Source organism: Plectropomus leopardus, chromosome 10 (genome assembly GCF_026936395.1).
Source record: "Plectropomus leopardus strain MGB_pleo_1.0 chromosome 10, ASM2693639v1, whole genome shotgun sequence".
NCBI classification, from domain to species: Eukaryota; Metazoa; Chordata; class Actinopteri; order Perciformes; family Serranidae; genus Plectropomus; species Plectropomus leopardus.
This window is the reverse complement of record NC_142185.1, coordinates 22133254-22161130: the sequence shown is the minus strand read 5'-3', so window position 1 is coordinate 22161130 and position 27877 is coordinate 22133254. Positions and strand designations below refer to the sequence as shown.

General features: G+C 38.4%; 1 protein-coding gene across 3 annotated transcripts; it reads left to right on the top strand.

Moving 5' to 3' along the window:
- The first annotated feature begins 1734 nt into the window (after positions 1–1734).
- On the top strand, positions 1735–27431 carry arhgap6 (Rho GTPase activating protein 6). Of its 3 annotated transcripts, none has more exons than XM_042494629.2 (13): positions 1735–2053; positions 16394–16553; positions 17471–17542; positions 18369–18631; positions 18816–19011; positions 19204–19259; positions 20247–20397; positions 20516–20664; positions 22904–23083; positions 23911–24008; positions 24949–25211; positions 26056–26130; positions 26214–27431. In XM_042494629.2, the coding sequence occupies exons 1-13, from the start codon at positions 1907–1909 to the stop codon at positions 26780–26782; spliced, it is 2379 nt and encodes a 792-aa protein (XP_042350563.2). In that variant the 5' UTR covers positions 1735–1906; the 3' UTR covers positions 26783–27431. The 3 variants fall into 3 exon arrangements, with proteins under 3 accessions (XP_042350563.2, XP_042350564.2, XP_087939424.1); XM_042494630.2 differs by lacking the exon at positions 1735–2053 and adding an exon at positions 9932–10445; XM_088083298.1 differs by lacking the exon at positions 1735–2053 and adding an exon at positions 9933–10109.
- Positions 27432–27877: the final 446 nt, after the last annotated feature.

Genomic DNA, 27877 nt, shown 5'->3' with positions numbered 1-27877 from the left:
GCGAGCAACCTCTCACACATATTATATCTGCTGTGGCCAATGCCCGGTGTGTTTAACATTGAGAAAGGATTTAAAATATCTAATATTCACATTACTTCTAACCTAATGGCACTGTTGGAGACTAAAACTGTGATAATCATATTCTCATCGCAGGTATAAGCATTACAGTCTAAAAGAAAATCTAATTTCTCCAACAGAGACTGTTTTGTTTTTGTCTAATATCCTCTTCCAAATCTAATGGCACTGGAGTATTGACCTAATAAATCACTAGCAAAAATTACCTCCCACATATATCCCCAGGAACCTCTGTGGTTCCAGTGAAACAGTGATCTGAAAAGCAGTCCTGCCAGCCGGCTGCTCATTGTACTGCTCATTATATTCCTACTGTAAAACTCTGCACTATACAGCCGAGTGCCTCTTGGAAAGCTGTTAGGCTGAGCAAGAGGCACAATTATCAACTACATCCAGAAATATGAGTTCCATTTAACTTTCCATTAGAAGTATAAAAACCAAACGCCATGATGCAAGGTATTCCAAAAGCCTACATAAATGACCCTTTTGGGGCCAAACATTTATTCTGACATCCTCTACATGGTTAATAGATGTAAGCTCCCTAGGCTGCACTCATGCCACTGAGAAATGACCTAACGGGAAGTCTGATGAGGATCTGCTAGAGTCCAACTCCAAACCTCGCCACCACCAAATAAGTGGATCAAACGCAAAGTCGCCCCCTTATCGCCACTTCCCCTGTCTGTTTGGTAGACTCTGGTATCTGATGAATCCTTATCGTGGCCATACAGTGCTGGTTCACATGTCATGTTATCACACAGGTCCCTTCCCCAGAGCTCCCACAGGAAGAGTCAGTTCCCAGGGCACTACATGCCAAGTATCTCAACTGCCTCACGGTGAGGAAAAATGTGGCCGGTCAAGAGAGGACTGTGAATTTGGGCATGGTCTGTTTAATGTTTCTGTCATTACAGGTCTCAGAAGACTTAACATAAGTGAGTCAAACTAAAAAAAATGAAAGGTTCATTTTGATAGTCTAGTTAAAGTTTATTTGATGAGTTCTGGCTCTAAATGTGATCCTCCAGAAATGCAGGTGCTGTTAGTTCTTGCAATTAAGTCACTGCCATAATACTACTAAGCTACTACAGTACTTGAATTTGATTTGTGTAAGGGAAACAAAATGTGTCTTCGTCCCAGTATTAGCTCTTTAGTTTGTGTCATTTTTAAAGTTTAAAAAATTTAATAACTGTGACTGGAATATTTAGAGGCTAAATATGGAAATTTCTGTATTATATCCAGATAATCAAGTTTACAATCACTTGTTCCAAGTATAAAAGGACTATGGATTTTTAAGTGGCTGTATATCAATAAGTAAATACATAAATAGCACTGTTGTGAATCTACTAAAATATTTAGTTTGTTTCTAGTAATTCATTTTTTACAGTGCTCTTTTTTAATAAACTGCATGAGTCACAGCTGAAAGCTTAATTATACCTTTGCTTTCACACTAAGTGCTATGCATAATAATTCACCTTTTTAATTTAACAGCAGGACTCGCGCGTAAACACGCTGTGCCACACCTACGCATAAATAAACGGGCTTTTACCCTGAGGTCTCCGTGCATGCTTCATTGTTTGTTTTAGTGTTTAGGGGGAATTAACATATATTTTGTCGTTATTAAAACCATGAACGGAGGAAGTAGTGAGTCAGTGTGTGGGAGGAGGAGGAGGGGAGGACCGGGGACTCCAGGCGCGGATTTCATAATCATGGTGACACGCTGGAGACCCGCTGCTGATGCCGCTGTGAGACGGTGCTGCGCCTCCGATCAGTTTGGACTTGTAGCAGAGATATGACTCTACTCAACACAATTTAAACAATAATTTGACCCGCTTAAGAAGATATGGCCGCTCAAGGATTGTTGAGCAGTGTTTTCTCATGCTCGCTAAGCCCCAAAACTATTTCCAAGCGGAGACTGAGGCAGACCAAGAGCTTGGACCCGGCGCTGATGAGACATTATGGTACCGAAGAAGAGGAGACGTCCCATACGGTCAGTGACAGCTTCAAAGTGCATTGTCGTTTGTGTCAGATATGATTTCCTACACTGTCAGACAGCAGATACTCAAAAGAAGTATGGACGTGACCTGCCTTTTAATGTTTGGAGATATTATAAACGTTGTAGGTGTTAAATGATTTCAGAAATGCTGTTTAATTTAGTGTGATTTTTCATAAACAGAGGAGTTCTAAAACTTTACTCAAGATGTGAATCAGTAAAGTTACTTATTACACTTTTAAAATGATGTTTCTATTTGCAGTTGCATACGTGAAATATTGAAACTACATAGCTCAAGAGTGAGCAGAACTTGCAGCTTTGTACAAATACTGCATCCAGATTCCGGAAGTGGTTTGAATTCCCTAAAGGATGATGTAGCCAAGTAGAGGATTGTCGGTGTTTCACTTTGATCGTAACTTAAAAACACTGAAAACTTTTCGCGAAACATGAGGTGCATGCATCGTTTTATTGTCTTAAACGGTAAAAAGAATCAAACCGTTTTCCTCCACTATTGCAACATAAGTCCATGACTCCTCTATGAGAAAAACAAGCTTTACAGGGGGACCGCTGATGCACTCCACTTTAGTAGCTGCGTCACAGGACACCCAAAAATGATTCAACTCATTCCTTTTGGTGAAATCATATCAGCTAAAGCCTCTGCTTGTGCCAACTCGCTGATGATGAAAGAGGTGTAACTGGAAAATGTTGTCACATTTGGCAAGTGTCTACTGTCGGTAGAGTCAATTCAAAGTAGAAAAAAATCTCATTTTCTCCCATCATAATACAAACTTAAAGGTGGAGTTGTGGGAAAATTTGATGAGGCTGTGATGGCTGTCGTTTTAATAGTTTCCTGTGCAGTGAAGCTTCCAGCCTGACAATATTACAACAATATGATGAAAGCAGCTAAAGTTTGTTTTTAAATTTGGGGGTCCTGGATATGACTTAAAACAAGACCATTACTCTTATAACTCCTAAGGAGCTGGGTTACACACATTTTCATGATCATTCCACCTTAAAACTTCATAGTTTCCATTTTCATGATCTTTATGTTGCATTTTGAGGTTTAAAATGCAAGGAGCAAAGAAAAACAAGTTTAAAAAAAGCTGGATTTATTGATGTATTTATCCTAAACTCCTCCTTTGACTCTAAAAGATGCAGCAGAATTTAAGGACAAAAAACAATTAATATCTAATAAATGTAGGAAACAAATCACCTGACTTTTTCCTGCATGTTAGGGTCTGGATACATGGTAAAAGACTACCGTCCATACCTCCATGAGAAAGGTGCTTTACTGTGTCATATAATTCGCAGAGAGGAGAGGGAAAATATAAAACATGTATGTTTAAAATCCATTACAATGGCCATTTGCAATGTTTTTTAAAGATAAATCTTTATTAGATTTATAGTAATTGCAGTGTCACATTTTCATAATTTAAGCCGATCCTTTCTGTTGTGTTTCAATTGGTCCTCATGGTAACACTGTGTGTTTAGTATAATGGAAATGTATTACAGACTTGACATTATAATAGGTTTGTAATGAATACCAGGTATCTGGTCGTTCAACAAGAAGCTAGATCCCACAGCCAGAGCCCTTAAAAATGTAATCACAGTAAATCTGAATGAAGCCGATTAATATTGGAGACAGCTCTGTGTCAGAGAGGAATATTTAATGTGATTTATGACTTGGGGGAGTGCTTGCGTGCTGCCTACACCATTGTGCTTAGAGAGCTGCACTACAGCCTAGTTTTTGCCAAGCATTGTATGAAAAGATGTTGGAAAATTGAGTTGTTATAGAAATTCTCATTAATCAGTTTTTTTTTCTTACCCTTAATACATTCAAGATTCATTCAAAATTCATTTTATTGTCATTTCACAGAGTATTTGCATACACAGAATGAAACAAAATGCCGTTTCTCACTAGTTCATTACAGTGCATTTGAGTTCTGTGCAATTAAAAAGGCAGTAATAGAGGGGTGCAGGGATTATAGTTTTTGTAGGCCATCTCAGAATTCACAAAAAACAAAATAAAACAATACGTTTTCCATTGGATTTTGGATTATTGGGGGGAGAAAAAAAGAAGAAGCTGGCAAAGAAAATATTTTTTAAGTGTTCATAAGTTTCCCCCTCGGCTCATAGACTTAACACTGTGACATCATCAATTTTTAAATCGCCAAAAGAATTACAATAGCAAGAGTCGAATTTTCCTGGTTAGCATTCAAGGTGTCCTGTCCAGTTTTACAGATGTCCCATTTGCAATGGTGGCCTATGGGGAAAATGTTTTTTGGGTTTTTTTTTTTCACTGCAATACTGTGAGTGGCCACTGGAAAATTGTCTGCAAGGCTGAGCGGCTTTCCTCGGGTCCTGCCAAAAAAACATCAAAAAACATATTGACTTCAAGTTGAAGGAACAAAAACTAACTCATTTTCGTATTTTAGGTATAATTCCTGCACCTGTCACCTTTTGGGTTATTTGTAGACAGTACAGCTTTACTGTAGGTCCGACATGCCAGTAAGAAGAACTCCAGCCAATTGAGCTGAGGTGTGAGGTGTGAGATCCTTCCTGGAGACTCACATGACCACGCTGTCAGCTTAAACTGACAGTAAGTAAGTACATTACTGTATGCAAACTTCACTCCAAGCCTATAATGAAAGTCACATTTTCTGGGTGTGCAAACAGCCAACCAGCAGTTCATTTGGGGACGACCGTATCCAAGACACCGATGCAACAACATTAGTTAAGAAAGTTTCCCCCTTTGTACAAAACTCTGCTGCACCTCCGCCCAATACGGCCCCTGCTCTGCAAGACCCTCCTTTTATAAGATGTACTGTCATGTAACTCAGGCTGTCCAGGCCTCTTGTAAAAAGAAACTGTGCTGTATTTAGTTTGCTGAATGCCATCCAGTGTGTGTTATAGTGCCGAGCTATTGCGTAGGTTATGTGCAAGACATAGCTTGTGCCACAGTGTGCGGAAGATGACTCTAAAATCAATATAAATCCAGTATTTCAGTATGTCTGGTTATATTATAGTCGAGGTCTTTTGTCTAGCTGAGGTTATGCTCTGTGACGCATCTGTGATGATTCTAATGATCAACTTATCGCAGGGTGATCCTGGCACAAAAGCACATCCTCTTTCTTGTTTAAAAAGCAGTGTCAAAGTGGTATTTTTGATCTATGTTATAAGTGACCTTGTATTTTCCATAGGCTGAACACTGCTGTGCTCTATTAGAAATGTACTCACTCGGGGTCTCGGTAGTCTGGGCTGAGATAGAAAGCAGAGACATCTGGTTTACATGAAGAAAGCTTCAACTCTTATTTCTCACAGTAGAGCAGCATGACCTGATCCTTGGCTACGGTCCCTCGGGCACATATTTCTTCTCACAGGAGACTGTCCGTTTGTATGGCATAGAATTAAACCTGCTGGCTTCAAACTGCAGCACCGTAGCATCCAGTTTGTGTCTGAGAAGAGGGCAAATGAACAGCGGGTTAGATGTAAACATGGGTGTTAAATCATTGATCACATTAATGCCGTCAAATAAAAACGGACTTACAGGTAAAACTTCAAATAAAAGCCTAGTCCCAATTATATGTCCAGCCCCTTTCAAGGTACAAGGTAACTTTATTGTCATTTTTCTTAAACAAGTTTAAGAAAAAAAAAATTTAAATTGATCCTAAATCTTGCTACATCTTTTGGCGTCTAAGGAGGAGTTGAGGAGTTTCACTAGCCTAGTGTGGTGACAGATTTTGACAAATAAAGGCCTGTCCCGGTCTGGTTGCCATCCAGTTCATTTTTATATAAGTTCTTTGGATGTATAAAACCATTTATTTATTTTTTTAGCTTCATGTTTTTTAGTTTGGTTTTTTTTTTTTTTTAGGATTTTTTGGCAAATTTTCAGGCAATTTTCTTGTACTCTGTCATTTCTTCTTGTGTTGCTCATTACCTCTTTCCCATGTTTTTGAAAAAAAAAATAATAAAGTCAATTTGCACAGGTCTGAAAGGGTTAAATGAGTTATTCAGTTGTTTTTACCATCTTTCCTGTGAAAAAGTTTTGTGTAAAGTAAATAAAAGCCCGTCCCATAAACGCCTGTCTCAAATGAGGTCAGTGATATAGGCAAATAATAGCCTGGGCTATTAATTGAATTTTTATGGTATATTAAGTAAGTAGTATGGTATATTAAGTAACTTATTAAGTAAGTAAGTCAAAGGGTATTTCCAGCCTTAAAACTACACTGAATAGCCAAATTCAGTTTAAAGTCTCCGTGCAATTACAGCATGTTAGCAGTCTTCCATTTACTTAATATATACGCAAAGTTTTAGTCTTTCTTTTCCACTCACCCAAACTCATAGACAGTATAAAGAGCGAGACAGCTCCCCAAAAGTGAAGCCAAAACATCTCAATCACCCCCTGATGTCTGCACTATCGAATGGGACATGAGCCAAACTAAAAAATCAAAGTGCATGTCAAATCTTTCCCCAAAATCATATCCGTCGTTTAAGGTCACGCTGCTGTACGTTCAAAATGTCATTTTTCTGATAAGTTTGGTTTAAAATTAATCATTTGTTGTAAAAAAAAAAAAAACGTGGTGTGACATCATGATTGTTTCTCGATCGACTCAGGTGGGTGTATTGGCGGGTCCTTGACACCTCAGCTTCCCCCCCGATCACTACTGCACAAACTCTGGGTCTGATCGACGTGTCCAGCACACGATGGCAGCACACATATCCAGATTGTTTTGGCTTTATTTTTGTATGGAGGAAGGAAGTGGATTTATCCATGTTCATACAATACACAGTCCATGATCAAACTCAACAATGCAATTTGTTCAAATAAGATCCATGTGTTTCCAGGAGAACATTGCTTTAGGCCCTAACTGCAAAGGAAACGTTGAATTGTGGAAGAAAAGACAGAACATTGAGGACTAGAAGTTTTATTGTATTAAATTATAGTGGATTTTTTTAGTTTGGAGAGGGCTGAGTTACAGAAACAGACAAACAAACTTTGAACTGATTTTTAGGGCAGCATTAATAGTTTGCACATTAATATTAATTTCGGTCCTTTCTCTAGCAACTTGAATTACCTGATGTGCACAGATAGATCAGCTCTGCATGCTGCACAAAAGAGTTGATTTTGAAGTATTTGCACTCTTGTAAATGTCATGACAGTAGGCATGACTGCTTCGCTGCAAGTAAGTCACTGTATCCTGGATTCTCTGATCCTCATAAATGCTTAGCATTGGTTACAGTCATGTTACCGATTCATTTAAGCCCATTTTGTGTTTCATTTTGAGCTGCTATTGCACTAGCTTCTGGATATGAAGTCCTTGAGAGATATTTGAAAATATTGCCTTTTAATTAAATCCTTATAGTAAAAAAAAAAAAACTAATTAACTGTCACTCAGTGTCTTTATCTTTCCACATGAAATCTCATCTGTGAAAGATTGTGATTTTGAAAAGGCCCCAGGCAGTGTGGGATCCAGATTTCATTCATTTAATAAAATGCACAACCCTTTGGTGAAATAACTTTGCAAGTCAACAGCCAAATCAGATATGCAACTATAAAATATATCTGGATTTGCTCAGGGGACTGTTAAATTGCAGGAACTTATGAAGCCTTTAGAGGGAGCCATTCATCATTCTGTGGCTGTAATTTAGTGACCATATGAGGACATTAATCACTGGGACAAAGATTAAGAGTTACGGTAATGTAGTATAATGTGGTATCCATAGATGTGTGCATTCATCTTATATCAAGAAAAAATGGTAAGCTTTATAAAATGTAAATGGCCACTTTCACTGCAGTATAAACATTGTACATGTACTTCAATATTAGGTTTTGATGTCTGTTAGAGCAGCCCTGGCTTTGAGCACATATTTTCAAATGACATTTTAATCTTATATCAGGCTGGAGGAGGCTAAAGTTAGTGCACATACTGATTTTGAATGTAGTAAGCAAAGCAAGCTGCAAAATTTAACTTTGAAATATAAACATATTAAATGTCAAACTGAAAAATACAACCTGATGTGTCCCTTGGCTCCTTGGCCATATTGGTGGAATAATTTGATAATGCAGTAAAATAAAACTTTGAGAGTACTGTATTGTGCTTAGTGTTTAGAAAAAAAGTCATCTGCATTTTTCTAACCGATACTGATAAAGATGTGTTTGACTGAAAAAACAACTAAATCTATCCCGTCACTGTGCTCTTATAGCATTAAACTTCACGGAAACAATTCAATCGTGACACATTAAACTACAAAATTCCTACAAAGGAAATCTGTCCTTCAAAGGAATAAGTGATTTTCCAAAACTGGACATGTAATATTTGATTGCTTTATTTCCTTTTTCTACTAATTGTGACACAATCTAATTGTGGACGACAGAATGGATATTAAATTCCATCTGCAGGCTCAGGCACCTGTTGCTCCTCTCACAATATGATATGATAATATGATATTAGCTCACAGGCCTCACCTGCCCCAGCTGCTGTGTGGGAGATTTCCCATGTGTTGCTGATACTATTACAACTAATGTAATAAAATAATCAGTTGAATTTTGGTTTCAACATCTTGCTCACTTCATGGTGTGTATTTACCCTGTATAGAGACAGTGTGAACTGAGGACACATATTTTTTTAATACTGTATTTTATATTTTTACTAGATCCACACAAGAATCCCAGGGCCCCTTGTATATTTGTGCATGAGCAAATGCCCAAAAAAGTCTTGAATCTTGTATCATCAGCCATCTGCGTTTAATTCTTTAAAATGTTCAATAATATACCATTAATAGGTTAAATAGCTTAAATTCTCTTTTTGTGACTTTGTTGAGTATTACTGTTTTCAAGTGTAACTAAAGGAACTGTGCAGACCAAATAGCTCTTAAAGAGAATGAGGATTTCTCCACCCAGCTTTGCTTTCAAAATGATTTGTTTCTATCAAGCATGCTGCTTCCTGTTTATCATCATGCTGCATAGCATTAACAACCTCATTCCAGCACTCCAGGGGGCAAAAGCCACTGAAGGCTTCTCCGGGATAGAATAGAAAAGTCAACCAGACTTGTAAAGTTGTCATAATTTTCACCTCACACAAAATTTGGACCACATCAGTAAAATATTGATTTTTGATTGAAGATTTTTCAGTCTACCAGCTATAAGCCGTTTTTTTAAAGATGTTTAGCTGTGCTTCCAAGACAGCTCAACCACAGAGGGGCCTATTAAAAAGATTCAGGACCTCCTTAAACAACTATATGAGTGAAAACACAAAAAAACAACAGCAGTATTTGTGCTGTGTCGAAGACTGTCTCCCTGTCGATATGTGTTACCCCCTTTCAAAACCTGAACCAAATAATGATAAATTTGATAATTACAGCACTTGTTGTTTTTTTGTTGTTTTTGTTTTGTTACAAAGTAACAAGTAACAGTGTATTTCAGTGTGTTCTAATTATTGAAGCACTTTTTTCACTTTTTTTAACTTGAAGCTCTTAGATAATTCAATTTAAAATGATTTATCTTTTAATTTATTTGTTATATATTATCCTTATATACCCTTATATATACATATATATATACACACACACACACACACATATATACGTTTTATATTTATATGCTGTATTTTATGCTATTTAAACTTTCATTTTAACTTTAAATTTGATAAGTTTACCCAAAAAGTGGTGAACCAAAAGAGTTACATATCGATCCTTCCTCCTATCCTATTTTGTTTTATTTAATTTAATTTAAAATACCCTTTTGTGTTGTTAAAATTAGAAACACTTGTAGTTTTTTTTTTGTCAACTAGTCCTCGTGCGCCCGTGCCCCTCCCAGACTCGCTCCTGGAGGGGGGCGCTACGCATTAACAGTGGGGGACACTATTTGACTGGGGAACACTCTTCGCCACCACAACACTGCTTTGTTTTTAGCAAACTGGCGTGTCACACTTTAATCAGCTGCTCATGAAACACCTTTTCGCGTGCCGTCATCATAGCTCTGTGCTCCTCCCAGTCGGTGTATTGATCCCAGTATGAGTGAGGCCCAGGCTGTGTGGTTTAACCTAACTTACAGGTAAAAATGTCCGCAGAGGGGGGGGTTTCTTTGTTAAGTAGTGACCCGACTCTGAGAGCTCTGACCCGTCCCTCAACCCCTCCCAATCCATTTATCAGCGGCGCTGCGTCTGTCTCTGTGCTGTAAATCAGTCTCTGAACTTGATCCACTTTTAACTGCACGTTGTCTGAGATCTGGATCCAGCCTGCGGGCACGTGGACTGTATTTACGTGGGGCGCTCAGTCGGAAATCAGTTGGCGTCGGTTAATCTAGTGATCGACATGTTTGAGGGCTGACTTCTTGTCCGTGGCGTTTGTGATGGGGGATCTCCTTCCTGAGCGAAGCACCATCTCTCATGTGAGTATCTGCTGCTGTTTGACTCAGTGACTCAGCTGTGGGAACCATGCATCTGTTGGACTCTTGTAGAATTTCCAGTGTCCCAGGTAGTTTATAAAAGTTTGAGAAAATAGTCACAGACAGAAACACAATGACATTATTAGCTACAGCGCGTGAGTTTGAAGAGTATTGCAGCATGTGTAAAGATGTGGAAGAATCAAACATTTATCTGCTGGATTGTTTTATGAATGCACATCTTCCCTTGTTCATCATGGTAGGCTACTACATGGAGTCTTTTTTGGTAATTCTGCACGCTAAGGGACTGTTCTTTATTTATTATAGGAAGGGGGTGGCTCGGATGTTTTCCTTTGAGCCTTCCTGAGTGACCGGGGAATAATGCATGACCCTCCTCCCACTACAAATAACCATTTTTATTTATTCACGTCAAATGTAGCCCACAGCCTATTAGAGCAAATGCAACAAGCAAACATTACAGGAGTTTAAAAAAAAATGGAGTTTACATGGTCATGGAAATCCTGGAAAAGTCATGGAATCTCACAGTCATGTTTTCTAGATCCGGATAAGCCATGGAATTAGTAATAAAACAACATTGCAAGTTTTTGGAAAGTCATCGTTATTTTAATGATCTTTTGTGGAAAACCTTCCACATAATGTATTATAACAAAACGTTTAATTTCTGTAGCTTCTAATGTAAAGTAGATCTGATCGGTGTGAATTTGCTTACCATCATGTATGTTTCCCCTTTTTAGCTTGTTCTTTCTCGCTTTTGATGCATGCCTGGAAGCTGAAATTAGGCCTGTGTTTGAACAGAGTTTGATATGTTAAAAAAATGCCAGGCAACTGGGACAGGAAAATAAAATGTTAGGTTCCTTGAAAAGTCATGGAAAAGTTATGAAATTTTTGTCAATGAAATTGTATGTACAAAATCAGTAACTTGGCATGGTGGATGTCTCGAGATTTTAAAAACTTATCTTTGATGTTTGAAAGTTAAAAGTTAATTAAAGAAGTTGTTGTTTTTTTCAGTATTTGTTTAGTTAAACCCCCCCCCCCCATAAATAACAAACAGTCCCTAACTTTACTCATGTATCTCCACTTCTTCCTGGTCCTCATAAACAGTAATGTTCTATAGTATTTGTTCAGTCCTACAATGACCTGTTTTGCAAATTATCCTGAAAGCAAAGGAAAAAAAAGTCCTTGCATCTTATACAGTCTGGAGTGGAGTGTACTCGACATTAGAGCGTATTTATTTATTTATTTACTTATTTTAAGAATAACAGGATGTGAGTAATTGAATGGCTTTTTGTGATGTGATGGTCGTTTCCAAGCTTTCAAGGACAACCCAGTGTTATTTTGTTTTTTTGTCAACACTGTTACATATACATGACAAGACCTTTCCTAAAATATCTACAATCCCATGCTTTTTTAATCATCTAATGCAGAATTTACTGTAAAACTCAAGAGTGTAAAAACCCACTATTCCCCATTGAAAGGCTTCCTGAGCACCAAAGAATATTCATCACCTCACTGGATCGAGTTCAAGCGTGCTCGATTAGTGCAATCTGAGTTTTCAATCTCGCTTTATTGTATGAACTACCTTGCACATTTCCTTTCATTGTATTGCAGTGAGTGTTAACAAAAGCATTGTGCTTCACCAAGGCCTTGAATTAAACTTAGGATACTGTACTACTAAGAAAAGAGCACCGCCGCCTTGGTGTGTATTTAATTGTGTGGAAGAGGGTTGAGGTGAGTTATAAGTTGAGTTGTTTTTTTTTTTTTTAGCGATGTAGTTTAAAAACAAGTGAAGGACATTATACAAAGACAATATTATGTGGGAGAAAAGACAGAACAATTGACACAACAGACAAACAGGCATAATGGCCTATTGGTACAATGTATATTGAGGATGTTGATACATTTCAGCATTTCAGCGTACTTTATTGCTGGCTTTATTGTGATAGTATAGAAATAGAGGAATCAAAGGATCAAGCTCTGTCAGAATGGCTCATGACCTTGTAGAGGGGCAGCCAGGACAAATCTGACATTTTCAATGTTAAGGTTATAAAGAACTGGCTTTATTGGTGACTGTTGTAATTGTGACCTCAAGGTAATAAGTAACTTTATCCAGCTGTGACAATGACTGCTTCCGTCAAAGCTACGAGCAGCTGTTTTGGTCTGAATTACTTCCACTGCGGCAAATCTGGGGAAAAAAAAAACAAAATTCTATAAAAGGTTTATGAGAAAAAAAAAGCCATCCACAAATCCAGTATTTCTAATTTGTACAGAATAAGACGAAGAAATAGTGAATTTTTAATACTGTACCCAAGTCATTGTTACTTAAAATTCATGTCTAGACATGATCCACTCAAATTTCTAATTATGTAATTGCTAATGGGATATTGCATCAAAATACTGCACACCACACTTGTAATTTTACCAAAAAAAGTTTGGTAGCTCTCATTTGAGAACGTCACTGCGCTGACACAGAGAAACTGTGGGAACCCAACTCGCCCATCATCAGATAGCGAGAAAGTTTCCACTCCCATATAGTCACACAAGAGGAATGTCTGGATAACATGGGTAGATAAATGCAAACATGACTGTGTTTTTCTTTCGCACTTGTCGTCACTGAGTAATTTCAGAGAAATGCAACACAAAGAGTGACAGTAAACACAATGAATGTACTTTATATTATTGGCTGTTCTGCTCACTTTGGAAAAAAGAAGGAAAACAGAGTGTAGTTGTGACTGATTGGTGCTGTGCGTGCCCTAACATCCAGTGCCCGATCTGGCAGACCCGTCACTGTTTCAGTGTGTTTAATACAAACCTGTAGAATAGAAATGATCTCCAAATAAAAAAAGCAAGGCTCAGGCAATAAATTAGTACATTTATTATTTATGTCTTTTGTCTAGAGTTAGTATATTTGCTTTTTTTCCTAATGATGAACACACTATTATAAGTATATGATGCGCACTAAAAGTAATGCATTTATAATTACGGGAGTTGTTTTTCATCCCAGTGAAGACAAGCGAGGGTATCATTTTTATTTCCAATCATCACCCGAAGCGTCCTCGTGTTATTCGGAGCAGTTGTGATAGAATAAGAGTGTCAACACTGTCAGGAATCCAGCAGGGAATGAATATATCTTTACGCAATTAAAATGCAGCTGCAGTTATCGTGTATTTAGTGTAACAGTTGTGACGTTGGTGTCACAGCCTGTTAGATTTGTTTGGATGGGTGCACTAACTTGTGAGGATAGTGCCTGCTATGGTGGTTGAACAATAGTTTTACGACAAACTTATCATGATAATCAACATAGATCTTTCTGATTTGGCAACACGAGGCTGAATTACAGACTCTGATGCACTACCTCCACTCACAATACGTGCACATTGTTAACTGTCTCAGTTTTGGACAGTGTACACTGAGGTGCAATGGTAGGAGATTTTAACTATGCAATAATTGTCTCAAGAATATTGTGGTATCACGATAATACAGAATTATTATCAGTTAACACGACCCTTATATTAATGAAGAAAGATGTTTTTTTTTCTTTTACTTGAACAAATGTTTTATCGCTATATTTAAAAACTTGAAACCATTTTTACAAATTAAAATATGTGTAAATAGACTCATTTTTTAAAAAACAAATAGCTAAAATAATAGTGATATTCTCTTTCCAGCTAGGTTTTTATGAATACCTTAGATAAGTAAATGTACACGTTATGATAACCATTGATTTTAATACCACAATATACCTTGAAACAGGTAAACCGCTTGTTATTTATCAATTAAAGGACACCAGAGTGTCCTTTTGTTATTCTGAGCTGTTAAGATGGAATAGGCGGGAAACTAACAAATCATTAAAATACAGCTGCAGTCGTCATTTATGTAGTGTAACAAACAATTTTATTAAAGGCAGAAGGACTCTAACAAAACCATGTGGGAGTCATCTTCTAAAGCTGACCGGCTCTGCAGCAGGTTGTGCGGCGGAAGTTACCATGGTGATGTACCTGGTGAGCCAGCTTTGAAATAAAGGAAAACCCAATCTAGCTCTGTGCTACAGGCCACAGGTCTTCAGCTAAGAGAATAGTGGCAGTGATTATTGTTTGATTGCAAAAGTCATCTGTCAGTTAAAAATGTTTCATAGTTCCAGTTTCATTTTTGTAAAGATTTCCTGGTTTTTTTTGTCTTACAGTGGGTGACAGGAAATTGAGTATCTTGAAAAACCCTGTGTGTAGGTTTTAGTGGTAGAAAAAAAAAGAAATAGAGCAAAAAAGAACAGTATAAATGGTAAACAACAAAATGCCTGAAAAAAGGTCTGTGGTAAACTCAAGCTTAAGAGACTTTTATGGGTTTTTTTACAACATAAAATTCGTCCGTAAATACCCATCTCATAAACTTTAAAGCTGTCTTTAAAAAAGGAGGTTGCTAACATACGGCTAAAAGAGACCACAGAACTTCATCACGTTTAACATGAACTGTAAAGCCTTGGGTAGGGATGTTAAGTCATGCAACTGTAGTTAAGTTCATTTGTAGCTTAAGGTTGATTTGTTTATTTCTGGAAATTGCATTTATACACATAAAAAAATATAAATATGGTGTTCATTTGTTAAGATTATCTCTCTGAACAAAATGTGTAAGTATCATAAACATTTGTTTACCACAGAGCTTATTTTCTGCGGTAATCCAAAATCCAATGGAAAAATTCCACAGGCTTTTTGGCGAGGGAACCTGGGCGGTGCTAACTTCCATGTTGGCCAACAGGAAAACGTCATCCCTTTAACACCCTACACACAAAAATAGAAAAAAGATCTGCTGCACAGTTACATCATTTATACGTTATTATTAATTTATAGAATCAACTTTTATTTAACTTATTTTCTTGTCTTTAATGCGTCATGTCTGCCTATTAATCGTGTTTTTTGTGCGCTAAAGGCATTTTTTTCTGTTGCTAACAGTCCTGACAATAGAAGCCAATCTAGTGCTGATTATTTCCAGCTTGGTTCCCAAATATAAATGGAGTACAGGTTTTTGTACAGTACACATACAGCCCAAGATTTAGTTACATTATGTTCTTTGTGCGCATTTATACTGTACTTTCTCATACTGTATGTGTGCTAGAAAATAGTATGCTACTGTAGCACAGTCCTAATTCTCATTTAATGGGAGTGAGCCACTTTAGTGTAAGCCTTATCCTGATAATGAGTTACTAAGCCTCTTTAGAACATGGCTCATATGATTGGCTTGACCGTACTGGATCAAAGCACTGTAATCTCCAGCATGGAGATGCTCAAAGGTTGAGGATTTCAGATCAGATTATTTGCCCCGTCATTACTGCGGTGCTAAATCTTCAGAAAGGCTCATCTGTTGCAATGTTTGCCAATGAAGTACCTTTTTTTTATGAAATGTTTTGATTTAGATTGATGGTAAATGATTCATAAATCAGTGGAGTGTGCACCCACATAATATGCAGGGTCGTGCTCTCCGAGCGGAGCAGGGACGGAATTGAGATGAGATATTTTACATTTAAGATCTTATGGTAAAGTGTGTTTGCATTATTTATAAGCATATTTTTGCTACTAAAATAGGATAATCTACATAATCAGTATTCTTGCTGCTTTGTCTGGTAAAACAACTGGCCCAATTGTGAGCCTCAGAAGTGCTTCCAGGCTGTGTTACTAATGTCAACAGCTCACAATTATCGCTTTATCAAGAATACCATTGAGACACATCTGAAAACAAACTGTCTTTGCAGTGTCAAGCTGGCAGAAGAAAACAGCAGATGATTTATGTTGGCATGACTTTCAGTTTGCAAGTGAAGCAAAGGTATCTGATGCTCTGTGGAGGGTGTGACTGGCCATGAACTTGGAAGGTGACAGGAATGATAGATGTATTTGATGTGTTGCTTGAACACCTGTGTGTGTGCATGTGTGTATGTGTGTCCTCAGGATGACTTTACCTGGAACAGCGTGTCAGGACGTAGTGTTGGCCTGAAGCCCGTCCCCCTGCAAAGCCTCTCGGAGCTGGAGAGGGTTCGTCTCCAGGACGTTGCCTTCAGGAGATTGCTTCGGGATCGCGACCTAGGCTGCCACATCACGATTCCTAAATGTATTAAAACACACACTCACAAACACTCACAGTCATAGTCCCCTTCATTACATTCACCAAGTTGCTGTTCTTTCCCAAGCAAAAGCATGTCACAGCGTGCCTTCTGAAACACATGCAGACCAGCTAAATGGCAAAACATGTTTTTCTTTCTGTTCCTTTTACATGTAAAAAAAATATTTTCCTCTTTCTCAAAGAGAGAGTTGGAAATTAGCATCAACCACCAGCCAAATACTGGTAAATTATGCAAGTTCCTGCTAGATTTGCATTACTCACCAGCCAAAAAATAATGGTAATCCACTGCGAGGTTGGTAGATTTTGAATTCACCAGCCACAGTGGCAGATGGATCATAAAGTTCATTTTGAACCCTAGTCTAAGTGTGTCATGCTCGTGACTGATTTCAATAAATTAATTGATTTCACTGTCTACCTAAAGCTGTTGTTGGTAACTTTTATAAAAGTCACTTTTGTCATATTTGTTAAAATTGTGACTATACCTACACAGTCATATATGAGACAGATAATCTGTGAAAAAATTCATATTTCTCCACCAACTTGTAATGCTTCTAATTGCATTTGCAAAAAAAAACCCCACGTGAATGTAAACAACAGATCAGGGATTCTCTAACACAACTGTCGATCACTGCCCATGAACTGTGGTCAAAGTGTCAAACTAGGCACCGCTGATCAAATAGGAGTCACAATACTGTTACTGCATTGTCTATTTCTCACCTCAAATGTTTCCAGAAACATATTTTAGTGTACTGATTAGCTGTAAAATGAAAATGTTTGTGATCTGGCCACTATGTTGGAAATAGAGCATTTTACAGCTGAACAGTACACTAAACTCTTGCCAGTAAAAGCAGGATCACATTAACCTGTGTTCTTTATTTAAATGTGACACCTCTGCCTTTTTTCAGATGGCCACAAGAACAAGAAGTCACTTCGGCGGAAGTTGGATTCATTATCTAAAGAGAAGAGTAAAGACAAAGGTAATGCAGGAGTCCCTGAGAGTCCATACTGCAGAGGGAGTGTTAGTGCCTCCCTGACAAATTGCCTTTAGATAAGAATTTCTAACTCACTCAGTTATATTATGTTCGTTTTTCCAAACCAGTGAAGATAAACTGTTCTTTTTTAGGTTTGTTGAAGAGCCATAGTCAGTTTATTCCTCTCTACCTTCAATTCTAGTCAGCCTCCGACACTTGAAAAGATACTCTGATCCTTTTGGCTGAAGCTGTATAGACTCACTGAAGCAGCCGTTCTCAGCTGTTTATACCCGTGAAGCAGTGAGTGATCAGAATCTAAAGAACAGTAAAGAAATCTCAGAGGGAGCTGTGATCTTCAGCCGCCGCGCTGCCCCGCCCCGCTCGCTGCAACAATCTGGCACCAAAGTGATGTTCCCTGTCAGCCCGGCAGTCGAGGGAAATAACAAAAACAATCTTAAGTGGTGGCTCATTCATTACAGCCTATCCTCCGGCACGGCCAGCCCTCTCTTTCCTCTTTTTCCCCTTTTGTTTACAAAGGCACTTCAGAAAGTATGTGCTCTCCGACTCTGTATATTGAGTGTGCACTGCAGAACACTGTTCTAGGCATTTTGCTTGTCACATTTATTCTGGGCAACATAGATCAAGTTTGAGTATAAAGAATGAATGCAAACACAGGACAGTTTATTGTACAGAGAAACTAAGCTCTGAAGGTTAACATGTATGATAGGAAATGACTGACACATCTTACATCTAATTCAGCATCTCACAGATGACTTGGAGCCAAAAAGATGAACTTTAAATTTCTCTGTTTTGCCCCCCCACCCTCCCATAGAGACTATGCCCCAGGTGTTTGGCATACCGCTGTCGCAGGTCATATCCAATGACCGCACACACAAGCAGCGGCACGATCCCCCGCGGGAGGAGCACAGCGACCCCACTGAACTGGTGCTATCCTTCCTCCACCTCAACTCCAGCTTCAAAAGGGGCAACAAGGAGTTCTCCAGCAGCAACTCGTCCCTCAGCTCCACTTCTGAGACGCCTAATGAATCACCTCTGCCCAGCACGCCAGACGCAGCCCCACGGACACGCAGGAGGGTAGGTGCTTTTGTCCATAAAACTTACATACTGTTACACAGCGACAGGAAATCTTTCTGATTACACTTGCACACTAGATTGCTCTGTGCCTTTTTGGATATCCACTCAGTGGGCAGCCAATAAATGACTGCACCGTTTTTTATCACAGCAGTCACTGTACGGTTTTTGCCCATCTGCTTGACAGGGCGGAGTATCTGTGGATTGCATCACTGATCTTGATGATAACCAGTCCCGGCTCTTGGAGGCCCTTCAGCTCTCTCTGCCAGTGGAGGCAGCTGGCAACAGGAAGAAGCGCCATGACAAAAAGCTCAGCCTTAACCCCATCTACAGGCAGGTGCCCCGCGTTGTGGATCTCTGCTGCCAGCATCTGGAAAAACACGGTACACATTGTTAAAAAGTAGAAAAAAGTAAAGTGAAATTATGTGTTGTATATGGTATAGAAATGTCCAGCTCATCTGAAAACCAGTGAGTCATTACTAATGTAATTTTATCATAACCCTGTGAATCATACAGTTTGAATGTCTTTGAGGCTGAATATTAGTCACTGTCTTCATCTTTATCTTTGCACACAGGTCTACAGACGGTTGGAATTTTCCGTGTCGGGAGTTCCAAAAAGAGAGTACGACAGGTAAAATTTCAGCTAGTTAGCTCTAACACAACTTTGCACTGAAATACAAGGTTCCTGCAAAGTACAGAGGTAGATTTTTAATTATTTTCAGGTCTGGATAAGTATGAAAAAAGAGAAGAGGATGGAAAATATTTGTGTTTCCAGACTATTGCCCCTGAGATTGAGAAATTGAGAATTTCTTGAAATAAATCAATCATACAACAGAGTGCCTTTCATTGTGTTTGGAGCAGGTACTCTGCACAGCCAAACTCTTCAGGCCAGAGCAAGCTTGATGTCGTCAAAAGCAAGGCTAGAAGTTTGGCGTGCAAATGAATGCACACTCCTGCGCAGAGCTGCCTCCATGCCTGTGTGTCACAACCTGCAGAACAGCTGCAAAATGTGGCATTGTCTTTAAATTGCATTTATACATAACATCGTACATATCCAAATATTTAGGTTGTCTAAACATTTAAAAGTTAAATAGTGATATAGTTACCAGAAAAATAAACTAAGGAAACTTTTAGGGTTGTGTTCATTGTCGTTTTCACGAACCCAGTGAATAAACAAGGCTTCACAGATGCAGTGGAAATTAAATCAGTTTCTTTTTTTGACTTATTTTCTGTTCATATTTATTAAAAATATGAGTGGGGGGGGGCAATAATATAATATTATTTACTCAAATTAAGGGGAAATAATCGAAGTGTAGGTTGCACCTGTTAGTTTGCTTCCACATCTGGGTTTAATGTAAATCAGTTACATTACCTAGCTGAAATCTTCTGGCAATTATTTAGTAACATAATGATATGCAGCCTCAGAATGTAACATACAAGTTAACATAATAAACATTTAGCTATTTGTACTTAAATATCAAATATGCTCTGAGAAATCTGGAAATTTGAGTTTGGGAAAGTGTATAATTTTGAAATGGACAATGTGCAGAGACCCTGTAAGTTATCTGTATTGTGAGCAATGTTTTTACTGTAATAATTGCCATAATATTTCATCCAGCTTCGCAGGGGGTTCGAACAGGGATGGGAGGTCCACTTGGACGAGGAGAACAGTGTTCATGATGTAGCTGCATTGCTGAAAGAGTTCCTCAGAGACATGCCTGACGCACTGCTGACAAGAGAACTCTACACAGCCTTCATCAACACAATGTGTGAGGATCACACACAAACACCTGAGCAAAATAACAAGTTGTTTGGTAACAGTTTCAGCTTTATGATGCAACATTTTTTTTTAAATTAATGTCAATGTGATGGCCTTTTTTCGTCTAGTGCTGGATTATTCAGACCAAGAGCGCGCCATCCAGCTCCTGATATTTCTACTTCCTCCCTGTAACAGCGACACGCTGCAGCGCCTTCTCTGCTTGTTGTCCACAGTGAGTGCGCATGCTGAAGACAGCCTGGACAATGACGGACAGGAGGTAAAAAAAACTGTACATGTCCTGTTTTCAGGCAGTGTCAAAATTGGTGCACCTGCTGTCTTTTTTTATTTGGCCTGACAAAGATGATATTTACATTAATATGAGGTAGCATAAGACAAGGAGAGCTGCAACAATAATTGAATACATGATTGAAAGAAAATTTATTGCAGTTATTTTGATCAAATAACAATTTTAGTAATTTTTTTAAGCAAAAAAGCCAAATATTTGCTTGTTTCATGCGTGTTAAATGTGAGAATTAGATGGGGTTTTTTGTCATACAAGATAAAAAACTGAATCGCTTTTGATTTTTAGACCATTTTAGACCAATGGAAATGAGGTTTAGATGTTTTGGCATTACATTGGAATTAAACGTCTGTGAACCAGCTCTGTTGACAATGTCAAACATTTTGACCCTTGCTGATTCCACCAGAGAGCACAAGAATATTTTAGGAAAGTGGGCAGCCATCACTGAAAAGAGTAAATTAACTGCTTACAAGTTAAATGTGATTGTGATGAATCCCAGCAGCCATCTGAAGGCAGTAAGACAGATGTTCGTTACACCTGCAGCCTCTAATTTGAAGACAGTGATGTGGCAAAGTGCAGCACATTATGCATGATGATCCATTGTGGGTATCATGATTAAATGATGCACAACCAAATCTTCCCACATGACACTGAAAGCTATGATTCTATATTTACAATCCTTTTTTCATGGCAAGAAATGTAAGTTAAGTGCAAAATAGTGGGAAACAGTTTATCTTAACAGCTGCATATGTACACCTTCAGAAAACAGTATATTTTTCCATCTCCATGAAGCTAGTCTGAGTGCTTTCTTTCCATTGTCTTTATTAATCTTACTTTTTGACTCCTAATTGTCACAATAGAGATGAATTGTCTCCCAGAACCAGTTTATTTTTGGCCTTGCTCCAAGAGCATACATACTCCAACAGTGAACAAGCAGTCTGCTTGGTCCCTTTGAACAAAAGAAGGCAGAGCCCGCCTTATTGATGGTGGCAGGGCTGTGTTAGGTGCACATTCCCAACATTTCCAGGGTGCCAAGGAGGGTTTGTGTACAACAAAGGGCTCTTAATACTATAATTACTTTATGCGTGTAAGCGTTTTCATTCTTGTGTGTAAGCACATGGGCAGATGAAAAGAAAATCTGGGGTAATTTAGCTCCATTGTTAACTCTAATATAAATCATTTCAGTCTGGAAAACATTTCTTGTAATTGCAGAAGTCAAATATGGGTAATCACAGATAATGATTTGGCTGTGATGTGAGAGGTTTACTGGAAAAGCTGCTGCATCAGACTAGTTTTGCTTTAACCTGAACATTATAGGTTAAAAATGCAAATTTGAATGAAAGTCTCGCATTTTACCATTTTAAAGAGTTGCTGGTATTCTTACAGTATAATTATCTGTGCCAGGCTTAAGCATGGCGGGGAGTGTGTGTGTGTGTGTGTGTGTGTGTGTGTGTGTGTGTGTGTGTGTGTGTGTGTGTGTGTGTGTGTGTGTGTGTGTGTGTGTGTGTGTGTGTGTGTGTGTGTGTGTGTGTGTGTCTCTCTCTCTCTCTCTCTATCTGTTTGTCAGCAGCAAATCTTACAAACTACCGGACCAATCAGCCTCATATTTTGTATGCATATTGATGACTGTATGCTCAAGGATCTGTCATGGTTGTGGTGATTCATGATTTTTGACAAACCTTTGTTATGACTGTTTTACATCATCATTAACTGCTGACTCCACACTCCTCTCAACTGGCCAGTAGGGGGCGCAAGTTTTCCAGAAATCAGCTTAGCTGAAAACAAGCCTCACCGTCTTGTAGCTCAAAAACTGATATCTATAGAAAAGTTTGGTCTCATTTTGATTTTGCAGATTTTGTTGATTTGGTCATTTTTTGTGATATTTGTGCTTCTGCCATGAGTAAGAAACCAGGCTATAGAGTTATTAGTTTCTTTTTTTGTTTAATTTAATAATTTTAATAATCATTTTAATTGTGTTTATTGTTATTTCCTGTTTTGTTGTGAACACCATTTAAAATCCAGTCATGAATGACATGGATTAAAGATTTGTGGCTGTGTTGAAGCTATTAGAAATCATTTAAAACAGGGCAATAAAGCTGGAAAGACCTAAAAACAAATGCATTAATGTTGCGCCCAAATTGTCCAGTTAAAGTGTCTCAAGATGTGTGCTTCAGTAGACTGTCTAGACAAATAAATTCTGTCCTCTTTTGTTTAGATCACCGGAAACAAGATGACATCACTCAATTTAGCAACTATCTTTGGACCCAACCTCTTACACAAGCTGAAGAACTCAGACAAAGAGTTTGCAGTTCAAAGTTTTGCCCGTGCGGAGGAGAGCACAGCCGTCATTGGCGTGGTCCAGCGAATGATCAATGCATATGATTCGCTGTTTATGGTAAGCCATCCTTAACAGCAAACTGTAAGGCATTTAAACAGATAAAGACAGCCCTGGGCCTCATTAAACAGTCTCAAGGTCTTAGTCAGGTCTTCTTTTGGGGGCAGTTCTGAAGTTTAGTAGAGAGGAGCCACCTAATGAAATGTAAACATTAGTTTTATAGGCTCTAAGCAGGGCTTAGCTTTTACAGTCACCTATAAAACAAAGTAGTGTCACAGTAAAATGCAATTAGCTTTTCTCTCCTGAACTTTGTGAACATAAGTTTGCAGACAGTTTTTTTAGTGCATTGAAAATGAGAAGCCTCGCTGGAGGGGTTAATAAGTGTCATTGCAGCTTCTGTTTTGTTTATAGACAATGATTGGGAGCGAGGGAAAGATCCTCATCTGCATTATGTCTCTGTTTTCACCAGAAACTTAAGTGCAGATGCACTTAATTGGAGGATCTGAAAATGATGTGTTAAGGAAGCCAGAGGGCAAAAAACAGCCCATCAGACATTTGCTCTGCGTCATTAGTTCTGCTTTTCTAAATTGCTGTTAATTATTCTCGCCTTATACCATATGAACATGTTGTCTCTGTAGCTTATGCAACATAGACACTGTGTAAATATTGGGTATGTAATATTGTTCATGTAAATTTAATGGTATTATTTGTATAGTTCAAAGACATTAACTAATGTGGGGAAGTGTGTACTGTGATGCAACTGTTGGTGAATTTCAAGTGGGATTAATTATTAGGGCACAGTGAAATCAATGTAACGGAGAGCACAGTTTGACAAGTGTTAACCCTTTGTTATGAGCCGCAGTGAAACTGATTCCTGATTCTCTCAGGTACCTGCTGACCTGCAGAATGAGGTGCTGATGAGTGTGCAAGAAACTGATCCTGATGTTGTGGATTATTTACTGCGGAGGAAAGCCTCTCAAGACTCGTGAGTTTCCACCTTTTGTCTCTCGTGTGTGATCAAAATGAAGATTTTATGCCCCGCGCTGGCGATACCATTATGTTTATTGGGTTGTCTGTCCTGTTATAGTGAATGTGGTTTCTCCAGAACGCCTCAAGGGAATTTCTTCAAATTTGGCACAAATGTCCACTTGTACTCGATGATAAACTGATTACATTTTGGTGGTCATCGGTGAAATGTCACTGTGACCTGGATCATCTCATTCTTGGAAATGACGCATCTCAAGAACACACTGTATGTTTACTCAAATTTAGCACAATTTCAAACGTCAAAGATCAAGGTCACTCTGACTTTGCATCCCTCACATTCAACACAATATCTCAACCCCTCAAATTTGCCACAACATCCATCTGGTTTCAAGGATGAACTGGCTAGAATTTGATGGCCAAAGGTCACTGTAAAAAAACATGAATTTGGCCATAACTCAAGTATTCTTTCAGTAAGCATAACAAAATCTCACAGAAAAATATCTAATAGGATAAATGATGAAGTGATCAAATTTCATAACCCAAAGGCCAAAAGTAAATATAATATTCTGTAAAAGCACTTGTGTAGCAACAATTCAACAGCATAACTCAGAACCTAAGCCTTCTTTTCCTGAGTTATGCTGTTGAACAGGGGACACGTTTGGTCAGATACTGAATTGGTGACACTAATGAAAGTATGCTGGTTCTGTTGTACAGAATTGAAGATGTGTGTGAAGCATCCACGATTTAGATTATTTAGCTTACTTGCAGCAGCTTCCACATTTGAAGCATTGTCTTCTGTCATGGATACATATGAGTGAGGACAGACATGGATGTAAACTGTAACTGCAACTTTGCTGGTTCACGAAAGCACACAACCGCAAGTTTGTAATTCTAATTATTCATTTATAAATTTTATTTTGTGTTCTTTGTTTCTGCAGCGAGCCAGGCCTTCTTGGAGCAGAAGAGTCCTTCTCTCTGACTGATAGATGCTTATCCAATGACTCCATCAAAGTGTCAAGTGGAGAGGTGTCTCCCTATGACAACAACTCTCCTGTCCTGTCAGATCGACTGCTGTGTAAATACGCCGGGGACGAGAGTCCACCCTCAGACAGGATCACCAGACACCGTGAACGCTACAAACTCAGCAGCCATTCTAAAGACGGATCTGGAAACACGTCTCCCACACTTTCTACAGATAAAGGTGAACTAAATGCACTGCAACAGATACTTTGGTACTATAAAATGTAACTGTAACAGAATATTTTGACAATTTGGAAAATGTGCTTATTTGCTTTATTGCTGATGTTTAGATGAGAAGTTGAATACCACTCGCATGTCTGTATGCAGTAGTGGAATGTAACTAAGTACATTTACTCAAGTAGTGAACATAAGTACGAATTTCTTATGCCATTTTACTTTTACTTTACTACATTGCAGAGGAAAATACTGTACTTTTAACTTCACTACATTTATCTGAAAGCTTTAGTTACTTCACAAATTAAGATTTTTGCATAAAAAAACAAGAGTTTATAAAAATATGATGTTTTGTTAGAAATTAAATTACCCCACAGTTTATACCAGTGCAATGGTCTTAAAGATAAAGAAAAAGTATTTATCTGAGGTGCAATGTCTTTTGCACTTAGTAATATTGCAATTAAAAAAAACATTTTGGTTGTTATTTGTGTTACAACTGCAGCTCCCATGAGATTTTAATGGTGCCTCTGTGGATGAGACTGATGAGATATATTGTTGATGAATGCTGACATAAATAATACCAGCTCTAACCCTTTGAAATTCTACTTACTTTTTGTTAAAATAACACATTTCCCAAAATGTACAAGTATTACAGTTGTAGATGGTCATTTATTTTTAGAATATGGTCTGAAAACTTCATGTTTTACTTTTTTAAAAGGGATAAAAGAATGCTGATTACATTCTCTAGCCACTCGTAGGGGAACAGAAGCATGCCTAAAATGATTTTATATTGATTTACTGCTTGAGTAAACCAAAGTAAGTAATCCTCATGGCGCTTTTGTTCCCGTTAGAGGCCTCCACTGATCATTTCTGGGACACCTGGCATGAACTGTTCAGCAAGGAGTTTACTGGTCGTCATATCACTGGTAATAAAACCCCTGTACATGTTGCTGCAGATGGTTTTGAAATATGTAATGAATGCTGGATACTAATGAGCGTTTTCTCCCAGGCTCCCTCGGAGACGTGTCGGAATGTGAGTCGTATGGATCGTCAGAGGGGCTGAGCAGTCACCAAGGTAACAACAAGCTGCCCATCAGACCAACACAAACCTCATTGGGTGTGCTGGGAATGAGGCCACACCCCCCGGTGACTCGTAGCAGCAGCGGTCCTCATGACCAAAGAGGACAGAGACAGTCTCAAACATCATTATATCAGAGACTGAGTGGCCAATCAGGAGCCCTCAGCTCGGACAACTTAGTAGAAAGGACAGGAGGACACCCTGCATGTCCATTACTAAAGGTCAGGACGGATGGTTTGTCTCCCCTTCACTTCTCTGGACAGCTGAGGGAGACACATATTTCTTACTCCACACCCTCCCTCTTCACGTATCAGCCCGACCCCCAAATGCCCCAGCAGTCCCAGCAAAGCCCCGCCCCCCAAACTGTAGACAATGCAGATGCCTCGGGGCCCAAACAAGAACAGGGCCCTGGTACACAGAACTGGCAGACGGAGAGGTGGCATATATGGCACATACTGTCAAAAGAAAATGCAGACGCCCTGCCTGAAACCTTGGTGTGACGCACCTTTTGACTTTATTGAACTTTAAGAGAAGTTCTCCTGTCACATCATCAGTTCCTGAAATACTTCTATCTGTTCGAATATGCAGTAATATTTCTAAATGATAGACTGATGGAACCAACCAATATCATAGATGTTTTATTATTTTTCAGATATGTTTAACTGTACAGGTGTTAATTTTGTTACATATGAATATGATATAAAAATGGTTTATTTTAATGTCTTGTTGTCATTAACTCATAGAGATTATTTGCAGCACAATCCATCAAAAGCTATTATAGTATTTAGACTTGAATGTCATTATTAGACTTGAATGATATTAATGCTTAATTTGAAGCCATGAATGTTTCTTGATGTTGAATGTAAGAATATAGATGTTGTAATATTGCTTAAGTACCTTGATATGTACTGTAGCTACAGTAATGTCACCCATTACATACATCTTTATCTTTGCACCTTCAGGGGGCATGTTGTGTAATACACTTTAAGTACATCGAGATTCATTTTTCAAGGATTTATTGTTGTCATTATTTGTAGTTTTAGTTTTATTAGCATTATGTAATGATATCTATACTCTGTCAAAAATGCCATCGCTTACTAATCATTACCACCAATGTTAATAACGAATATAAAAACACCTATAAGGAGACATGTTTTTTGGTGGTGGGTAACATTTTAACTTCATTCTTTCCTCAACAGGGGTCGGCAACCTGGGGCTTCAGGGCTGCATGTGGCTATTTAGTCCCTCTGTAGTGGCTCCCTTTGGCTTTGGCAAAAAAAGAAATAATATGGAAATTGTTGTAAAATGTTAAGTCTAATTTATTGTTGTTGGAGGCCTGAAGTGTGTCTGACATTCTCCAATTGTAAAACATACTATAAAAACGTTTTTGTTTTTTTACATTTTATCAGCTAAAATGTGCGTCATACAATGGCCCGGTGCCTTTTCCTGTAAATTTTGCCAAAATTCAACAGCAGTGTCAAGTCTTGAGTCTCCATAGCTATGGCTAGATAGACTCTAGTACCAAAAAAGGAAAAAGTCTCAGAGGAAAATAGAGAATTTAATAGTGCATGGACAGTTTCCTTTGATTTCACCAC

Bases quoted from the DNA above. Each gene is read 5' to 3' on its own strand.
- arhgap6 (XM_042494629.2), top strand. From the start codon at position 1,907: ATGGCCGCTCAAGGATTGTTGAGCAGTGTTTTCTCATGCTCGCTAAGC. The intron at 2,054-16,393 runs GTCAGTGACAGC...GTGTGTCCTCAG, and splicing joins AAGAGGAGACGTCCCATACG to GATGACTTTACCTGGAACAG. The intron at 25,212-26,055 runs GTGAACTAAATG...TGTTCCCGTTAG, and splicing joins CACACTTTCTACAGATAAAG to AGGCCTCCACTGATCATTTC.